Genomic DNA, 15,743 nt, shown 5'->3' with positions numbered 1-15,743 from the left:
CCATGACCTCCACTAGCTTTGTTCGTAGTGATGCTTTCTAAGGCCCACTTGACTTCACATTCCAGGATGTCTGGCTCTAGGTGAGTGATCAGAGCATCATGATTATCTGGGTCGTGAAGATCTTTTTTGTACAGTTCTTCTGTGTATTCTTGCCACCTCTTCTTAACATCTGCTTCTGTTAGGTCCATACCATTTCTGTCCTTTATCGAGCCCATCTTTGCATGAAATGTTCCCTTGGTATCTCAATTTTCTTGAAGAGATCTCTAGTCTTTCCCATTCTGTTTTCCTCTATTTCTTTGCATTGATTGCTGAGGAAGGCTTTCTTATCTCTTCTTGCTGTTGTTTGGAACTCTGCATTCAGATGCTTATATCTTTCCTTTTCTCTTTTGCTTTTCACTTCACTTCTTTTCACAGCTATTTGCAAGGCCTCCTCAGACAGCCATTTTGCTTTTTTGCATTTCTTTTCCATGGGGATGGTCTTGATCCCTGTCTCCTGTACAATGTCATGAACCTCCGTCCATAGTTCATCAGGCACTCTGTCAGATCTAGGCCCTTAAATCTATTTCTCACTTCCACTGTATAATCATAAGGGATTTGATTTAGGTCATACCTGACTGGTCTAGTGGTTTTCCCTACTTTCTTCAATTTAAGTCTGAATTTGGCAATAAGGAGTTCATGATCTGAGTCACAGTCAGCTCCCAGTCTTGTTTTTGCTGACTGTATAGAGCTTCTCCATCTTTGGCTGCAAAGAATATAATCAGTCTGATTTTGGTGTTGACCATCTGGTGATGTCCATGTGTAGAGTCTTCTCTTGTGTTGTTGGAAGAGGGTGTTTGCTATGACCAGTGCATTCTCTTGGCAAAACTCTATTAGTCTTTGCCCTGCTTCATTCCGTATTTCAAGGCCAAATTTACCTGTTACTCCAGGTGTTTCTTGACTTCCTACTTTTGCATTCCAGTCCCCTACAATGAAAAGGACATCTTTTTGGGTGTTAGTTCTAGAAGGTCTTGTAGGTCTTCATAGGACTGTTAAACTTCAGCTTCTTCAGTGTTACTGGTTGGGGCATAGACTTGGATTACTGTGATATGAATGTATATACTAATACATAATGGTAATAATAGAGGAATCTGTGTAAATTGGTTAGGGGGTGGCTATGGAAACTCTATACTTTCTGCTCAATTTTTTGATAACCTAAAACTGTTTTAAACAATAAAGTGTGTTTAAACTTTTAAAAATGTTCTGGGCAAGCCAGAGGATGAGCCTGGAAGTCAGGGAACCCTACTGATGGGAAATGACTTTGTCAGATCAAGGCAACATTTTAATTCTGAAAGCCAGTAGGCAGTTTTGTTCTTGAAGACTAGAGGCACATGATGAGAGTGAAGGTTTCCCTTCAGTTCTACTGATACTCAGCAGTACTGATACTGCTGAGTCCAGAATCTGCACCTCAGACGGGTGGGTTCATAACTATATTTTACCACTAGAGCCGAGGCCTCCTTTACCACCTCCTTGGGCTCTCTGGGCAGGTGTCACTTCAGCAGTATGATAACAGGAGATAAAGAGGACTGGGTTCTCCTGTGGAATGTAGAGGTGACACAAAACAGGAATTCCGAGCTTGTTGGTGTGCTTGGTTGGTTCAGTTTTAAGAAACTTGGTTGGGGGCATAGCCGCTGAGTGTCTGAACAAGGGATTATAATGTAGCGAATTAATAGCATGAAAATATCAGCTGACTTTATAGAAACATGTACCTCAGAAGGAAGGAAAGAATCAGTTTTTGCTGATTTCTTAAGGAGAGATTTCAACAGAAACACCTAGGGAAAACGACCATCACCTTTGAATGTCCAGTTCAGCCTTTCGCTAGGTGTAGGAGTCTGATCTGTAAGAGAAGTAACTTAGTGGGAGAACCTCCCAGGCCAGAGTCCCATTCAGACTCTGGAATCATTTATGGAAAAGACAGATCTCTGGGTGTATCTTTCCTCGAGACTTACCCTAAGGGAGTAGCAAAAGGTCAGAAAGCCCACAAACTGGTGGGTACCAGGCTGCTAATTTGCTTTTAGAATGACATGATTTTTTTCCTTTCTTACCCAGGTCTAATTATAATAATAATTAGTACCAGTAGTAGTGGTAGTAGTAAAGGAGTTTTACTTGATGCCAAGCACCGTTCTAAGTACTTTCATGAATTTAACTCATCAAATCCCCACAACAACCCTACCAGTCAAGGGACTGTTATTCCCTTTTACAGAGACAATGGCGTAGACATGATGTAATTTGCCTGGTCACAGCTGGAAGAGTTGAGCCGGGGCTCAAATCCAGCGCCCACTTTCACCCCTCACTCATGGCTGTTCCCCGTGGACCCCACAGACTCCAGGACTGCCTTGTAACATAGATCAAATTTTAAAAGAAGGAATGTGGATGTTTAACCTTTGTGTTTCAACCCTGCTCATCCATCCACCCCTATGTAAAACAGCAATACTGTTCATTCTATCCAAATGGGAGAAAAATGGGGAAGAAAGAAGAAAATTAAAAAGAAAAACACAGCCTCTTTTCTTTCCTCTCTCAGTGCCTGCAAGTATCTTAAGAGCCTTTCCCTTTTTCCAGAGGGAGCGGTGATCTGGTTGGAATGTGTGTGAAACAAAACAACAGCCCCACCTGATGTGGGAGCTCCCAGCTGGGTGTCCAGGGTTCAGGAGGCAGTCTTCCCAGGGAGCCCCTTCTCCTTAACCACCAGCCAGCCCCCTGGCTTGCGCAAGTGTTTGAGCTTCCCGTGTGGCTTGGCTGGTGTTGGTGGGGTTGCAGGACAGGATCCAGGAATGCTTCCTGCCCTTGCTCCCAGTTCAGGGCTCAGCTCTCCAGTTGAGGAGCCTTTGGGCAGAGGGCCATGCATTGAAGCTGAACGGACTGTTCCTTTAAGGAAAACCAGTCTTCTCCTCTTGATTAAATGACTAAATTAGTTCCAGATCCTCTGTCAGAGAGTCAAACTGTTCAAGAGGGAGAGGGAGAAATAGAAAATGTCTTAAGAAGGATACAGCTCTTCTTTACTTACTATAATAGGAGAAAAGCTAACTAGTCACAGAGAATGAATAGACTCACAGTTTTAAAAATGGATTTTTAATATAGTGTTTTTGGAAACCAAATTCTGAGCACAGGGCCTCAGGCTCAGAAATTGGCTGATACTTGGTTTAAAGCTGCGCTGTCATTGTCTTGAAACTCTTAATAATTTTGAACAAAGAGTTCCACAATTTTGTTTTGCATTGGGCTCAGCAAATGATGTGGCCACACTGTCAGTGAAGGCTATTTTAAGTCAGTATGATGCAGGTATTCACACTTTCTCCTCAATTTCAGGCAGGCTAGTGTATCCTGTCCAAGTTGGCCAATCAACTTCTGGGCTGTATTTTTTTTTTTTTTTCCCTCCTTTTAATGCCTCTCAGGCTGGTAAGCTCCTGACATTATGTATACCCACTAATCTCTGCTGGAATGCGCCATGGTGCAGTTTTGATGCTGGAGAGCACTGAACAAGAAGGCTAAGTCATCAGTATTTATAAACTAAAGTATCTCAAAGCTCACTTCTTCCTTTGGCTGGGTAGGTCAGGAATTTGGTACAAAACCTTCTCCTAAAATGGAGAGAGAATAATGGGAGGCAGTCAGGTCTTTGTTTCACATGGGGCCTTCAGTGAAGACATGACCCTGTTGTTTTCAACTGCAGCACACACTGGGCACTGACTCAGGACCTTGGTCAGTAAGATCAAGTTAACCCTGCCACCACAACCCAAATGCTATACTTCCAGACCGCCTGGCAAGAGAATCAGAGGGGAGGGATGAGGGACGTCCAAGCATGCCTGTGTGATTTGGGGAGCACGGCCTCTGCCTGACTTTTGGACCCGTCCACCTCTTCTGGCTCTGTGACCTTGGTCAGGTTACTTGACCTCTCTGTGCTGCGGTAAAAAGAAGATGATAATACATTCCTCACAGTATAGTCATAAGTAATTAATAGAATAGAGTAAGTAATGGTTTAGAACAATGCCTGGCACATAAGTGCTTAATATGCATTACTGTTACACTCAATCTAGTAGATCAAGGGAAGATTTCAGATGTTAGCTGTCATCACTGCCTGGTGGTCGGATGGAGCCATGGCAAGGTTAATCCTAAAGAGTAAATACTGCACAAGTAATTCCTATTTATTTGGTCTTATAAATCTTAAAAAAAAAAGACAAGATTTTCTCATTAATTGAACTTTGAAACATAGAATAGTGCACTTAGTGAGACTGTCCGATTTAGAGGCAGAAATTTTTGGTATAACTTTTGCTGTCCCATTTCCTGGCTTTCTGAGCTTGGACAATTTTTCTAACGTCTCTTGCTTATTTTCCTTATTGGTGAAAATTACCAATAAAAGGAATGACAGCCTGCCGCACAGAATTATCCCGAGAATCACAGAAGATGATAGAATGAAAGTACTTTTAAATAAAAGGATGCTGCTGCTGCTGCCGCTAAGTCACTTCAGTCGTGTCCGACTCTGTGCGACCCCGCAGACGGCAGCCCACCAGGCTCCCCCGTCCCTGGGATTCTCCAGGCAAGAGCACTGGAGTGGGTGCCATTTCCTTCTCCAGTGCATGAAAGTGAAAAGTAAAAGTGAAGTCGTTCAGTTGTGTCCAACCCTCAGCGACCCCATGGACTGCAGCCCACCAGGCTCCCCATCCCTGGGATTCTCCAGGCAAGAGCACTGGAGTGGGTGCCATCGCCTTCTCCTAAAAGGATGCTGTGTGTTGGCTATTTTGTGTTGGCTATTTTTATTCCCTGGACACAAACCTGCTGTAAATAAGAAAAGGTTAGTTATCTGCAGAGAAGGCAAGAGGAAGCCATTCTGGAATTGAGAACTGCAATGCAGATGATCCACCCTCACTTTATATATTAATAATTTAGTCAGGTCTCCAGGCAGGCTTCAAACTTACAAGTCCACAGCCAGTTCCACTTGCCTATCTACTTCCTTCTGTGCCATTCTCTTGATGACAGCCAGATTGTGCTTTTCCTTTGTATTTTCTCTCTACCCACCCAGGAGACTCCGAGCCCACCCCAGTGAATCCGTGCTATGATGGGAGCCACACATGTGCCACCACAGCTCGGTGCCATCCGGCGACAGGTGTGGACTACACCTGCGAGTGTGCATCTGGGTACCAGGGAGATGGACGGAATTGTGTGGGTAAGACCCTGGTGCTCTGTGTTCCTCCATGAAGGCCTCCAGCATTCTGTTCATAGAAGACAAATGTCTGCTTTGTCATAAACTCATGGATCAATGAGTTTAGCAGCTATTCATCTAAATATACCAACTATTTAAAAACCAGGCATATTCTGGTTAGGTTTGCCAGAGCAGTTTGGAGTGGGTATTTAGGGCTATTGTAATTCGTGGATATTTTATGCTCTTAAATATTGTCATTTTGAGCCTGAATCAAGTATTTTTTACATTCATTAAAGAGTACATTTTTCTGGTTACCTTCAGATTTCAGACATCCATTTCATCCATTTCTTTCAGTTACTGTATCTCAAAAGCAGTCATGGAGATTTCTTTACACTTTAAAAGAAACATGGTTACTCTGTGTGTTTTTCTTCTCAGTGTTCAGAATTGCTTAAATGTTTAAAGAATTCTCAGAAGATTTGTTCAGAACACATCTCCCTGGGGGTCATACGTGAATGACTTGAAATAAATGTTTATTTTTACGGCGGGCTGCAGTGCGCATCTACATCTGGTGCTGAGCAGCCTGAACTTTGCCTCCCATTTAGTCTACCGACCGCTAGTCCCACCGAAACCTCTCAGGGCTGAGAGAATACCGAGTCTGCAGACCTTCCACTTGTGGGGCCTTTGGTTTAAGCAGCCCTTTCTGTTCTTACTCCTCTTTAGATGTCAATGAATGTGCGACTGGCTTCCACCGCTGCGGCCCCAACTCTGTGTGCGTCAACCTGCTGGGGAGCTACAGATGTGAGTGCCGGAGTGGCTACGTGTTTGCAGACGACCGGCACACCTGCATCTGTGAGTGCCCACCCGTGCTCCAGGGTGCATGACTTTCCACTGCGGCTCTACAGGAGATCTGCTGCATGGTTTTCTAGGAAACAGACAGTTCACATGGGAAGAACCCAAAGCTATGGCTCAGTTCAGTCCTGTGTGTTGGGGTTTTGTTTTTGTCTGGGTTTTTGTTGTTGTTGTTGTGTTGTGCTATTTATCTATCTAAATAGAAATTTTTGGTGTAAGTCATGGAAGGATGTTCACCTCTGTCAGGACTGCTGTGCAGCTTGATGTTTGGCCCAATCATGTAGTAAGACTATGAACTTTTCTAATACCAACAGCTCTAGGTAGAGGTCAAGTGTTTCTCAAATCAGAATGACATAGATTTTGTAATTTAAAGAGGCTTGTCCTATTTGACCGGAGAAGGCAATGGCACCCCACTCCAGTACTCTTGCCTGGAAAATCCCATGGATGGAGGAGCCTGGAAGGGTCCTGAAGGTCCATGGGGTTGCTGAGGGTCGGACATGACTGAGCGACTTCACTTTCACTTTTCACTTTCATGCATTGGAGAAGGAAATGGCAGCCCACTCCAGTGTTCTTGCCTGGAGAATCACAGGGACGGGGGAGCTGTCTATGGGGTCGTGCAGAGTCAGACACGACTGAAGCGACTTAGCAGCAGCAGTCCTATTTGACTGACCAAAAGCTCCATTGGTAATAAATATACCCTTTCTAGAGTTCCAGATAAATACTTGACATAAGAGTGGATCCAAAAGAACTAGAATTCCGAAGTCATTTCATTGTTAGAGCCAGATGATGTTAGAGAAAACCCACTTTTGAATCCAGTGAGATGAAAAGGTAGCGGCAATCATAAAGACTCGTGTGTGTGTGTGTGTGTGTGTGTGTGTGTGTGTGTGTGTACATGTACACACAGGCATGCCAAGCAGCAGTGTTCTGCTTTAGTCAAGGACATTTGCTGATGACTTATTTTCATGCCTAGTATTATAGACACAAACCAAGACCGGCACTTCTTAGATTGTAATTTGCATACAACCATCCAGGGATCTTGTTAAAATTCCTATTCCGGTTCACTGGCTCTGGGTTGGGGTCTGGGAACTGCATTCCTTATAAACCCCCAGGTGTCCCCATGCTGTTGGTGTGCAGATCACACTGCAAAGAGCAGGGCTCACCCATTCGCAGGCCGGGGCTCTTGGACATCTTTGCCTTCTTCTCTCTTCAGTGATCACCCCACCTCCCAACCCCTGTGAGGATGGCCATCATAACTGTGCTCCCGCCAGCCAGGCCCGGTGCATTCACCATGGAGACGGCTCCTTCAGCTGCGCCTGCCTGCCTGGTTATGCCGGAGATGGGCACCGGTGCACCGGTGAGTACCTGTGGGTGGCTCAGTGACCCTGAAAGTTGCTTTGGATGCACATCCCCACATCCCCAGGGCCTCTCAGAAACCTCTCCTTTCCTTTGACTCACACCCCCCTGGAACTGCTGGAAGAGAAAAAAAAGGTGCCCTTTGAGTCAGAGGCCAAATGTGATTACCTTGGCACCAGATTGTTGAGCGAGTATGGTTGTCCTTGGAGGAGACGTGTCTGGATCAGTGGGGAGCTCCTGCCAGCTTGCAGTCTCCTGTTCCCTGGAGCTACTGTAGCTCAGAGGGATGTGGGGGAAAATTGTATATTCCCCTGGGAGGAAGTCTCCATCCTTCAGTCTCTTTAGCTAATGGCTTAATTCAGCACTTCCAGTCTTGCCCAATTTTTAGTTGCTATTCCCCTGCTTGAAGTGGTATTTGAAGCAATCTCTAAACATACATATAATTCTTTCTGTGTAATTTATTCCTTTGTCTCTCTCTCTCTCTCTGAAAGGGGAGAGGGGGAGAGAGAGAAGAAAAATCCACAGATATAAAAGGATATTAATGCATACCTAAGTACTCAAAGATTTCCTTCCAGAAATCTAACTATCTTTAAGACTTTATACCATATTTTGTAAAATCACTAAACCAGAAAGCAGGACTGACTGTTCAAATTTAACTTCAAGATGTGTGAGGTTGTTACTGAAAAACTAGGCATAACACTCTGATTATAAATGTTCATGAAACTGGGATTAGTAGTACCTTAATATAGAGATCATTCAGTAAGCCTACATAATTCACTAAAGATCTTCATGTCAGTAATACACACAAATAATGGTTAAATGAGATACTTGGAAATGAGAGGATGGTGGGAAAGGAATCAGTTTTAGGAACAGAAATCTAAAATGCTGTTTTCAAATCGCTTTTTGCATCTGGCCCCGGAATACCTGGGTGCACTGAGCAAATCTGCTAAGAACAGCCTTATAACTCAGGAGCTTCTTTGCCGTTGTTCAGTCCCTCTTGTGTACGACTCTTTGTGATCCCATGGACTGCAGAACGCCAGGCTTCCCTGTCCTTCACTATCTCCTGGAGATTGCTCAAACTCATGTCCATTGAGTTGGTGATACCATCTACCCATCTTGTCCTCTGTCGTCCCCTTCTCCTCCTCCTCAAACAGAGAAGCCTGTTCTTAACTAGATCAGATCTTAAACAGATCGCATAGCCTGGCCCTGCCCTCCTCACCAGCCCGTTGGCTTCTCCTCCTTCCCTTTCCCTTTGGTTTCATCTGGATGGGCTGAATGGACCAGCAGCCGAAAGCCACATGTTCTTGACAGAACAAATATGTCAGGGCAGCACAGCCCTCTGCTCCTTTCCAGATGTGGGGCTTTTTGAACCTGGCTCTTGAACGTTTCCACTTCTGATGTACAGAAGCTTAGCTGTATGGCTTTCTTGAAAACACAGTTTATATTGAAATGACCCCAAACTGTGACTCAGTTCAGCCCTGAGGTGGTTTTTTCTCCCTAAAAACACCCCCAGGTTTAGACAGAGCTCAAGGGCTTTTCAAGTTAGGATGGAGTAGAGGTGTAAGTCACGGATGGTTGTCCCACTTGACAAGAGACACTCTCTACAGATGGAGGCACCCTCTAGGTCTGGGGTGGTGGGGTGGGAGGAGGCATCAGGTGATGCACACAAACCTCTCACGTTTCTGCTGAGCTCCACAGTAGGAATACTGCTTTTTCCTCCCTTGTAGAAACTCATCATTCAGTTTGACTTAACGCACTACTGGCTCTCAGAAATGAGAACCAGAGAAAAAAATCTTGTCAGTAGAATTTCATATTTAAACATCTGGCTGCTCAGGTCAGCTGAGATAGTGTTTCGAAAGCATTTCATTCCTTAGATCTTTGGTTTAAAACAAAGAAGTTGAAATTAATCGCCGCTTAGATGTGGTGAGGATTAAAATCAGAATGTTAATGTAGGTGAGCTGCTGCTTGTCCTAACCCCTTCGAGAATCATTCTCCCTTCTTTTAACTTCTGCTTGTCTCGGAGGACTTGGGTTACCTTCTGGGGTTGTAGTAGAACCTTGAAATTAGCTACTTTTCCATGCTGGGAGTTTTCTAGGATTGTCATTCTTTGCTATGGTTGCCCTCTTTCTGATTTCAGGGACATTTTCAATTGTCCCTATTTCATCTCTGCTTCTCTACTTTTGGGATTCTCTCTGGAACCCACAAACTTAAACGTAGGCCAGGCCAATCTGTTGCTTCCCCAGTGTATTATTAATCTATTGCAGCATAGCCATTTACCCCAAACACGTAACAGCTTAAAACAGTACACAGTATTATTATGTGCATGGTCTAGCTCATTCGTTTGCTTTAGGATCTTCACAAGGCTGCAGTCAGGGGGTCTGCCAGACCTGGGGTCTCATCTGGGGTCCAGGTGGGGAAAGAGGCTCACGTGGTTATCGGCAGGGTTCCTTTCCCCAAGGACTTTCAGGTCCCTGCTGGCTATTGCCTGGAGGTGACCTTCAGCTTCTTGCCACTCAGACATCTCCCACAAGGTAACTTTCTTTATCAAAGCCAGCATCAGGAGGCCAGCTAGCAGGTTGGCAGTGACCATAAAAGTGATGTCTCCTCAGTATTGCTTTAGTGTCTTGGTTGGAAGCCAGCTACTCAAAGGAAGGGGATTATAGAAGACCCTGAATACCAGGAGGGAAGGGATCTTTGGGACCATCTATGAGAGGCTGCCTCCCGTAGTCAGTTACCCTGTGGTTGCTGTCCAAGCTTCGGGGCCGTAGAAAATAACAATCATTTTCCTAAAGACCTCTGCTGTGCATAAATCAGGCTGGGCTACTCATGGAGGTGGCTTGCAGGAGAAGTGTATAAACGTGTGTGTGTGTGCATGCAGTTTTAAAGGCATGACACAGTGTGCATGTGTCCCAGTGACAACTGAGATAGAGAAAACAAGAGAAAAATGGCGATGAAGGCTCTGTTTTGTGAAGTGAGCACACTTAAAGCGCACATTCGTTTTCAGTCCATCAAACTGGCATTGAAAGAGTGTGTGGGTTTTCCTTTCTCCAGCCAGTTTGTTAAAAACCAGTTTCCCTGGGGAGGCTGCCCTTGGCTTTGGGTTCTCGATCTAGCCTGAGTCACAAGCAGGAATTATTTTTATGCAAGTAGAATGAAATCTTTTCCAGCTCCCCTCAGTCAGGATTGATTTCAACCCTGCGTTGGCGTGAGCTGGATATTTCTCAGGCACGTTTGTCCCTGCAGCTCTTAGTGACTCTGCTGGATGGAAAAGCAGATTGTTGTGAGCTGAGACCTTTTCAGGGAGGAGCACATGTGAGTTGAGGAACTGGATTACAGATGGCCCATCACCCACAGAAGGGCCGTGATGAGGGGTTCTTACACTGTTCTCGCACGTGGCTTTTGTGGGAGGAGTGCAGACTCTGGATAAGGTATAGTAAAGTTGGTGTGGCCACAAGCGATGTAGAGACCAAGGCTTGAAGGGAAGAAGCTGCCTCTACTCAAAGTGACCCAGAGAGCAGGTCACTGCATGCCATGCAGGACCCTATGGGCACAGCCAGAATCCGGGTTCTGACTGAGTAGGTGGGGAGTGACAACTCATGGGCCTTCAAGCCTTTGTTGGGGTCTGGAGCGGGATCAAGGAGAGTTGGCGCCAGGGAATTTCACTGGGTGGTTCAAAAGCAAACCAGGGGAGGCACGGGGGGAAAGCTAGAGTCCAGGGGCTGGCTTTGTTTTGAAGGGATTTCAGCTGGGTTTTGGGTGTGGATTCAGAATTAAGGCAGGAAGAATGTTGAAGCACCAAAGCCTGCACTCAAAATAGAGAATTTTAAACACATTTTCCAAAGAGGTTTTTTTAGCTGCTTGGGAGCAGATAGAATGGAGAATTGCGCTGAGATTAAGCTGTATGGCATTGTCTGACTGGCCAGAGACTCTCCTGTGCCTTGAACCTTGCTGCCTTGACCTGCTAGCACCTGAAGACCCTGACAGTGATGGTTAAACAGGCCCCTGTCCCCAGGGGTATAAGAAGAAACTCCTCCCTTGCTAAGGAGTTCAAAGTGCCTTTATACTTTCTGCTGACACCTGATCCCCTGGGAAGCTAGGAAGATTTCTCCTTTACACAAAAGCTCTGGTTCCCCCTACACTCCTCAGGGTTGGCCTTCTGAGGAAGGTGGGTAGCCTGCTCTGCACTCAGGCCCTGGAGTGGCTGGTGAGGCTCCATTTCTCTGACATGGTGCGAGAGCCTCCAAGGAGGAGATGGGAGCTTGCTTCAGGGAATCTTAAGCTTCTCCAGCTTTAGGGGACAGGAGTTGTTCACCTGTGATGTTCTCAGTCTCTTCAGAGATTCTCCCTGTTCATTCGTAAGTTATTGTCTCCCCATGACATTGCCTTTGGGAGGATGGCTGCTCTTTCAGGTCTGGTTGGCATTCCTAGGCCATAGGCTTTAAGAACACAACTCAGAACCTCTGGGGAATCCTCTTTCTCTTTGTTCAGAAAAGTAATCACAAGCAACTGATCTACGGGTTCTAGAAATAGGCCCTGTGTCTCAGGAATTCCTGCTTCCTGCCATTGCCTGGGGTTCCTGTTACCATGAGAAGTACTTTTAGCATATGCATTATGAATAGCTTTAATTTCCTGCATTTGGTTGGATGTTAATTTTTGCAGTTTGGTTTTATAGCATCATAGAAGGCACAAGGAACTGAATGGGCACTGATTCAGCCAACTGGACATTGGTATTGTCCTTCTGGACAGGGCCAACCTCAAAGATAATGAAACATGACAATATACAGCCCTGACTGATCAGACTGGAGATAAGTTTCTGGTTGTTGTAATTAATGTGGTTTCAGTTCAGTTCAGTTCAGTCCAGTCGCTCAGTCATGGCCAACTCTTTGCGACCCCATGAATCGCAGCACGTGAGGCCTCCCTGTCCATCACCAACTCCCGGAGTTCACTCAGACTCACATCCATCAAGTCACTGATGCCATCCAGCCATCTCATCCTCTGTCGTCCCCTTCTCCTCCTGCCCCCAATCCCTCCCAGCATCAGAGTCTTTTCCAATGAGTCAACTCTTCTCATGAAGTGGCCAAAGTACTGGAGTTTCAGCTTTAGCATCATTCCTTCCAAAGAAATCCCAGGGCTGATCTCCTTCAGAATGGACTGGTTGGATCTCCTTGCAGTCCAAGGGACTCTCAAGAGTCTTCTCCAACACCACAGTTCAAAAACATCAATTCTTCACTGCTCAGCCTTCTTTACAGTCCAACTCTCACATCCATACATGACCACAGGAAAAACCATAGCCTTTAGTTTTGGTTAACTGAGGAGCCTACCACTAACCTTGCAGATAAATTTATAACCACTTTCCTGCCATTGTCAGTGAAAGGAAGGCATCCAGGCAGGCCAAATGCTCATCTAGGCAGAGTCTATCTAGGTGGCATTAACTTTGGTCGTGTCAGGCATTCAAGGTTTTTCAGACTTCAGAGTGAAGTAATTTATGGGGGCCAAATGCTGGATCCGGAGGATAAGCAGTGTAAGTGATTACATTGCTAATTATGATGTCAGAGATTTTCCTTTCCCCTGAACAGAACATCTGTGCTGTGTCCAGTACATCTACTTACTGGTAGATGGGAAAAGCCCTTAGTGATGGAGAGGTGGCTCAGGGTAACATGGTCACAGCAGGGGTGGCACTGATCACCCCAGGAGAGAATTCATCTGGGACCTGGGAGGCTGGGCGAGGAGCTATGTTTGTCCCCAGCTGACTGACGTCACATTCAGGGCTGTAAGTCTCCAGCTTCCAGGGTGCCATGTGTCTCTGTCACAAGCTGTACAGAATTGACATAGTGCATTCCGTGACTCCTGTTCTCTTAGTTTAATGCTGATCATCCTGTCCCATGTTTTTTCCCTCTTCACACAATTTTAAAACTTTTTTTGTATATTAGCTCGGGTGTGACTGCTTTATTTTCCATTGAGCCTTGATCAGATCCACCTCCTTGATCCCCTCTTTGCTCAGGAAGACTTCCTGTCTCTGAAGATGGCTTATCTCAACTACTGGCCATTGGTTTCAGCAGTTAGATTGTCAGACTTTTTTTTTCCTGGCAGCAGGGTGGAGGGTAGAGGCGGTGTCTTGCTATTGTCAGCCTGCACTGATTTCAGTAAATAAAAGGAATGTAAGTCTGCCTTTGTTTGAAGTTTCAGGATGTTGCAGCTATGAGAAATATGAAAATTAATCTATGTGGTACTGTGTAGGAATGTTGGGACCTGAATTGTTTGTACTGAAAACCTGGACAAATTTAAATTTTCTTTTCTATGTGTTGTCTTAAATCCTCTGATAATATTTTTCTTATACTTTTATATTTCTTCTAAAGGTGGAAAGTAAATTTCTGACTAAAAAAAATTTTTTTTTTAATTTCTGAGTTTTTTGACATTCTAGGTAGTAGGAGTCTCTGAATATGTAAGACTGAATGGGTTTGTTAGTTGAAAAACTAAGTTGGAGCTTCACTGGGTTCTTTTGCATCTATAAATCAGTACTATAGGGAGATATTTCTCCCAGCAATCTTATCTGAGGTTATTGATGTTTCTCCCGGCAATCTTGATCCCAGCTTGTGCTTCCTCCAGCCCAGCGTTTCTCATGATGTACTCTGCATATAAGTTAAATAAGCAGGGTGACAATATACAGCCTTGAGGAACTCCTTTTCCTATTTGGAACCAGTCTGTTGTTCCATGTCCAGTTCTAACTGTTGCTTCCTGGCCTGCATATAGGTTTCTCAAGAGGCAGGTCAGGTGGTCTGGTATTCCCATCTCTTTCAGAATTTTCCACAGTTTCTTGTGATCCACACAGTCAAAGGCTTTGGCATAGTCAATAAAGCAGAAATAGATGTTTTTCTGGAACTCTCTTGCTTTTTCCATGATCCAGCAGATGTTGGCAATTTGATCTCTGGTTCCTCTGCCTTTTCTAAAACCAGCTTGAACATCAGGAAGTTCATGGTTCACGTATTGCTAAAGCCTAGCTTGGAGAATTTTGAGCATTACTTTACTAGCGTGTGAGATGAGTGCAATTGTGTGGTAGTTTGAATATTCTTTGGCATTGCCTTTCTTTGAGATAGGAATGAAAACTGACCTTTTCCAGTCCTGTGGCCACTGCTGAGTTTTCCAAATTTGCTGGCATATTGAGTGCAGCACTTTCACAGCATCATCTTTCAGGATTTGAAATAGCTCAACTGGAATTCCATCACCTCCACTAGCTTTGTTTGTACTGATGCTTTCTAAGGCCCACTTGACTTCACATTCCAGGATGTCTGGCTCTAGGTGAGTGATCACACCATCGTGATTATCTGGGTCATGAAGATCTTTTTTGTACAGTTCTTCTGTGTATTCTTGCCACCTCTTCTTAACATCTTCTGCTTCTGTTAGGTCCATACCATTTCTATCCTTTATTGTGCCCATCGTTGCATGAAGTGTTCCCTTGGTATCTCTAATTTTCTTGAAGAGATATCTAGTCTTTCCCATTCTGTTGTTTTCCTCTATTTCTTTGCATTGATCACTGAGGAAGGCTTTCTTATCTCTCCTCGGTATTCTTTGGAACTCTGCATTCAGATGCTTATATCTTTCCTTTTCTCCTTTGCTTTTTGCTTCTCTTCTTTTCACAGCTATTTGTAAGGCCTCCTCAGACAGCCATTTTGCTTTTTTGCATTTCTTTTCCATGAGGATGGTCTTGATCCCTGTCTCCTGTATAATGTCACGAACCTCCATCTATAGTTCATCAGGCACTCTGTCAGATCTAGGCCCTTAAATCTATTTCTCACTTCCACTGTATAATCATAAGGGATTTGATTTAGATCATACCTGAATGGTATAGTGGTTTTCCCTACTTTCTTCAATTTAAGTCTGAATTTGGCAATAATGAGTTCATGATCTGAGCCACAGTCAGCTCTTGGTCTTGTTTTTGCTGACTGTATAGAGCTTGTCCATCTTTGGCTGCAAAGAATATAATCACTCTGATTTCAGTGTTGACCATCTGGTGATGTCCATGTGTAGAGTCTTCTCTTGTGTTGTTGGAAGAGGGTTAGCAGATGACACCACCCTTATGGCAGAAAGTGAAGAGGAACTAAAAGCCTCTTGATGAAAGTGAAAGAGGAGAATGAAAAAGTTGGCTTAAAGCTCAACATTCAGAAAACTAAGATCATGGCATCTGGTCCCATCACTTCATGGGAAATAGATGGGGAAACAGTGGAAACAGTGTCAGACTTTATTTTTTTGGGCTCCAAAATCACTGCAGATGGTGATTGCAGCCAGGAAATTAAAAGATGCTTACTCCTTGGAAGGAAAGTTATGACCAACCTAGATAGCATATTAAAAAGCAGAGACATTACTTTGCCAACAAAGG

At 44.5% G+C, this 15,743-nt stretch overlaps 1 protein-coding gene across 1 annotated transcript in view; it reads left to right on the top strand.

Annotated features, from left to right (window-relative positions):
* Positions 1–15,743, top strand: part of NID2 (nidogen 2 (osteonidogen)) — a 94,062-nt gene that overhangs the window by 66,070 nt on the left and 12,249 nt on the right. The window contains exons 12-14 of the mRNA XM_010842282.1: positions 5,048–5,191; positions 5,888–6,016; positions 7,227–7,370. Of these exons, the coding sequence (XP_010840584.1) occupies positions 5,048–5,191; positions 5,888–6,016; positions 7,227–7,370 (417 nt within the window). The remainder of the gene's footprint in view (positions 1–5,047; positions 5,192–5,887; positions 6,017–7,226; positions 7,371–15,743) is intronic.

The sequence above is a fragment of the Bison bison genome, unplaced genomic scaffold (assembly GCF_000754665.1).
Source record: "Bison bison bison isolate TAMUID 2011002044 unplaced genomic scaffold, Bison_UMD1.0 scf7180017864174, whole genome shotgun sequence".
Classification (NCBI taxonomy): Eukaryota; Metazoa; Chordata; class Mammalia; order Artiodactyla; family Bovidae; genus Bison; species Bison bison.
This window is presented reverse-complemented; position numbering and strand designations above follow the sequence as displayed.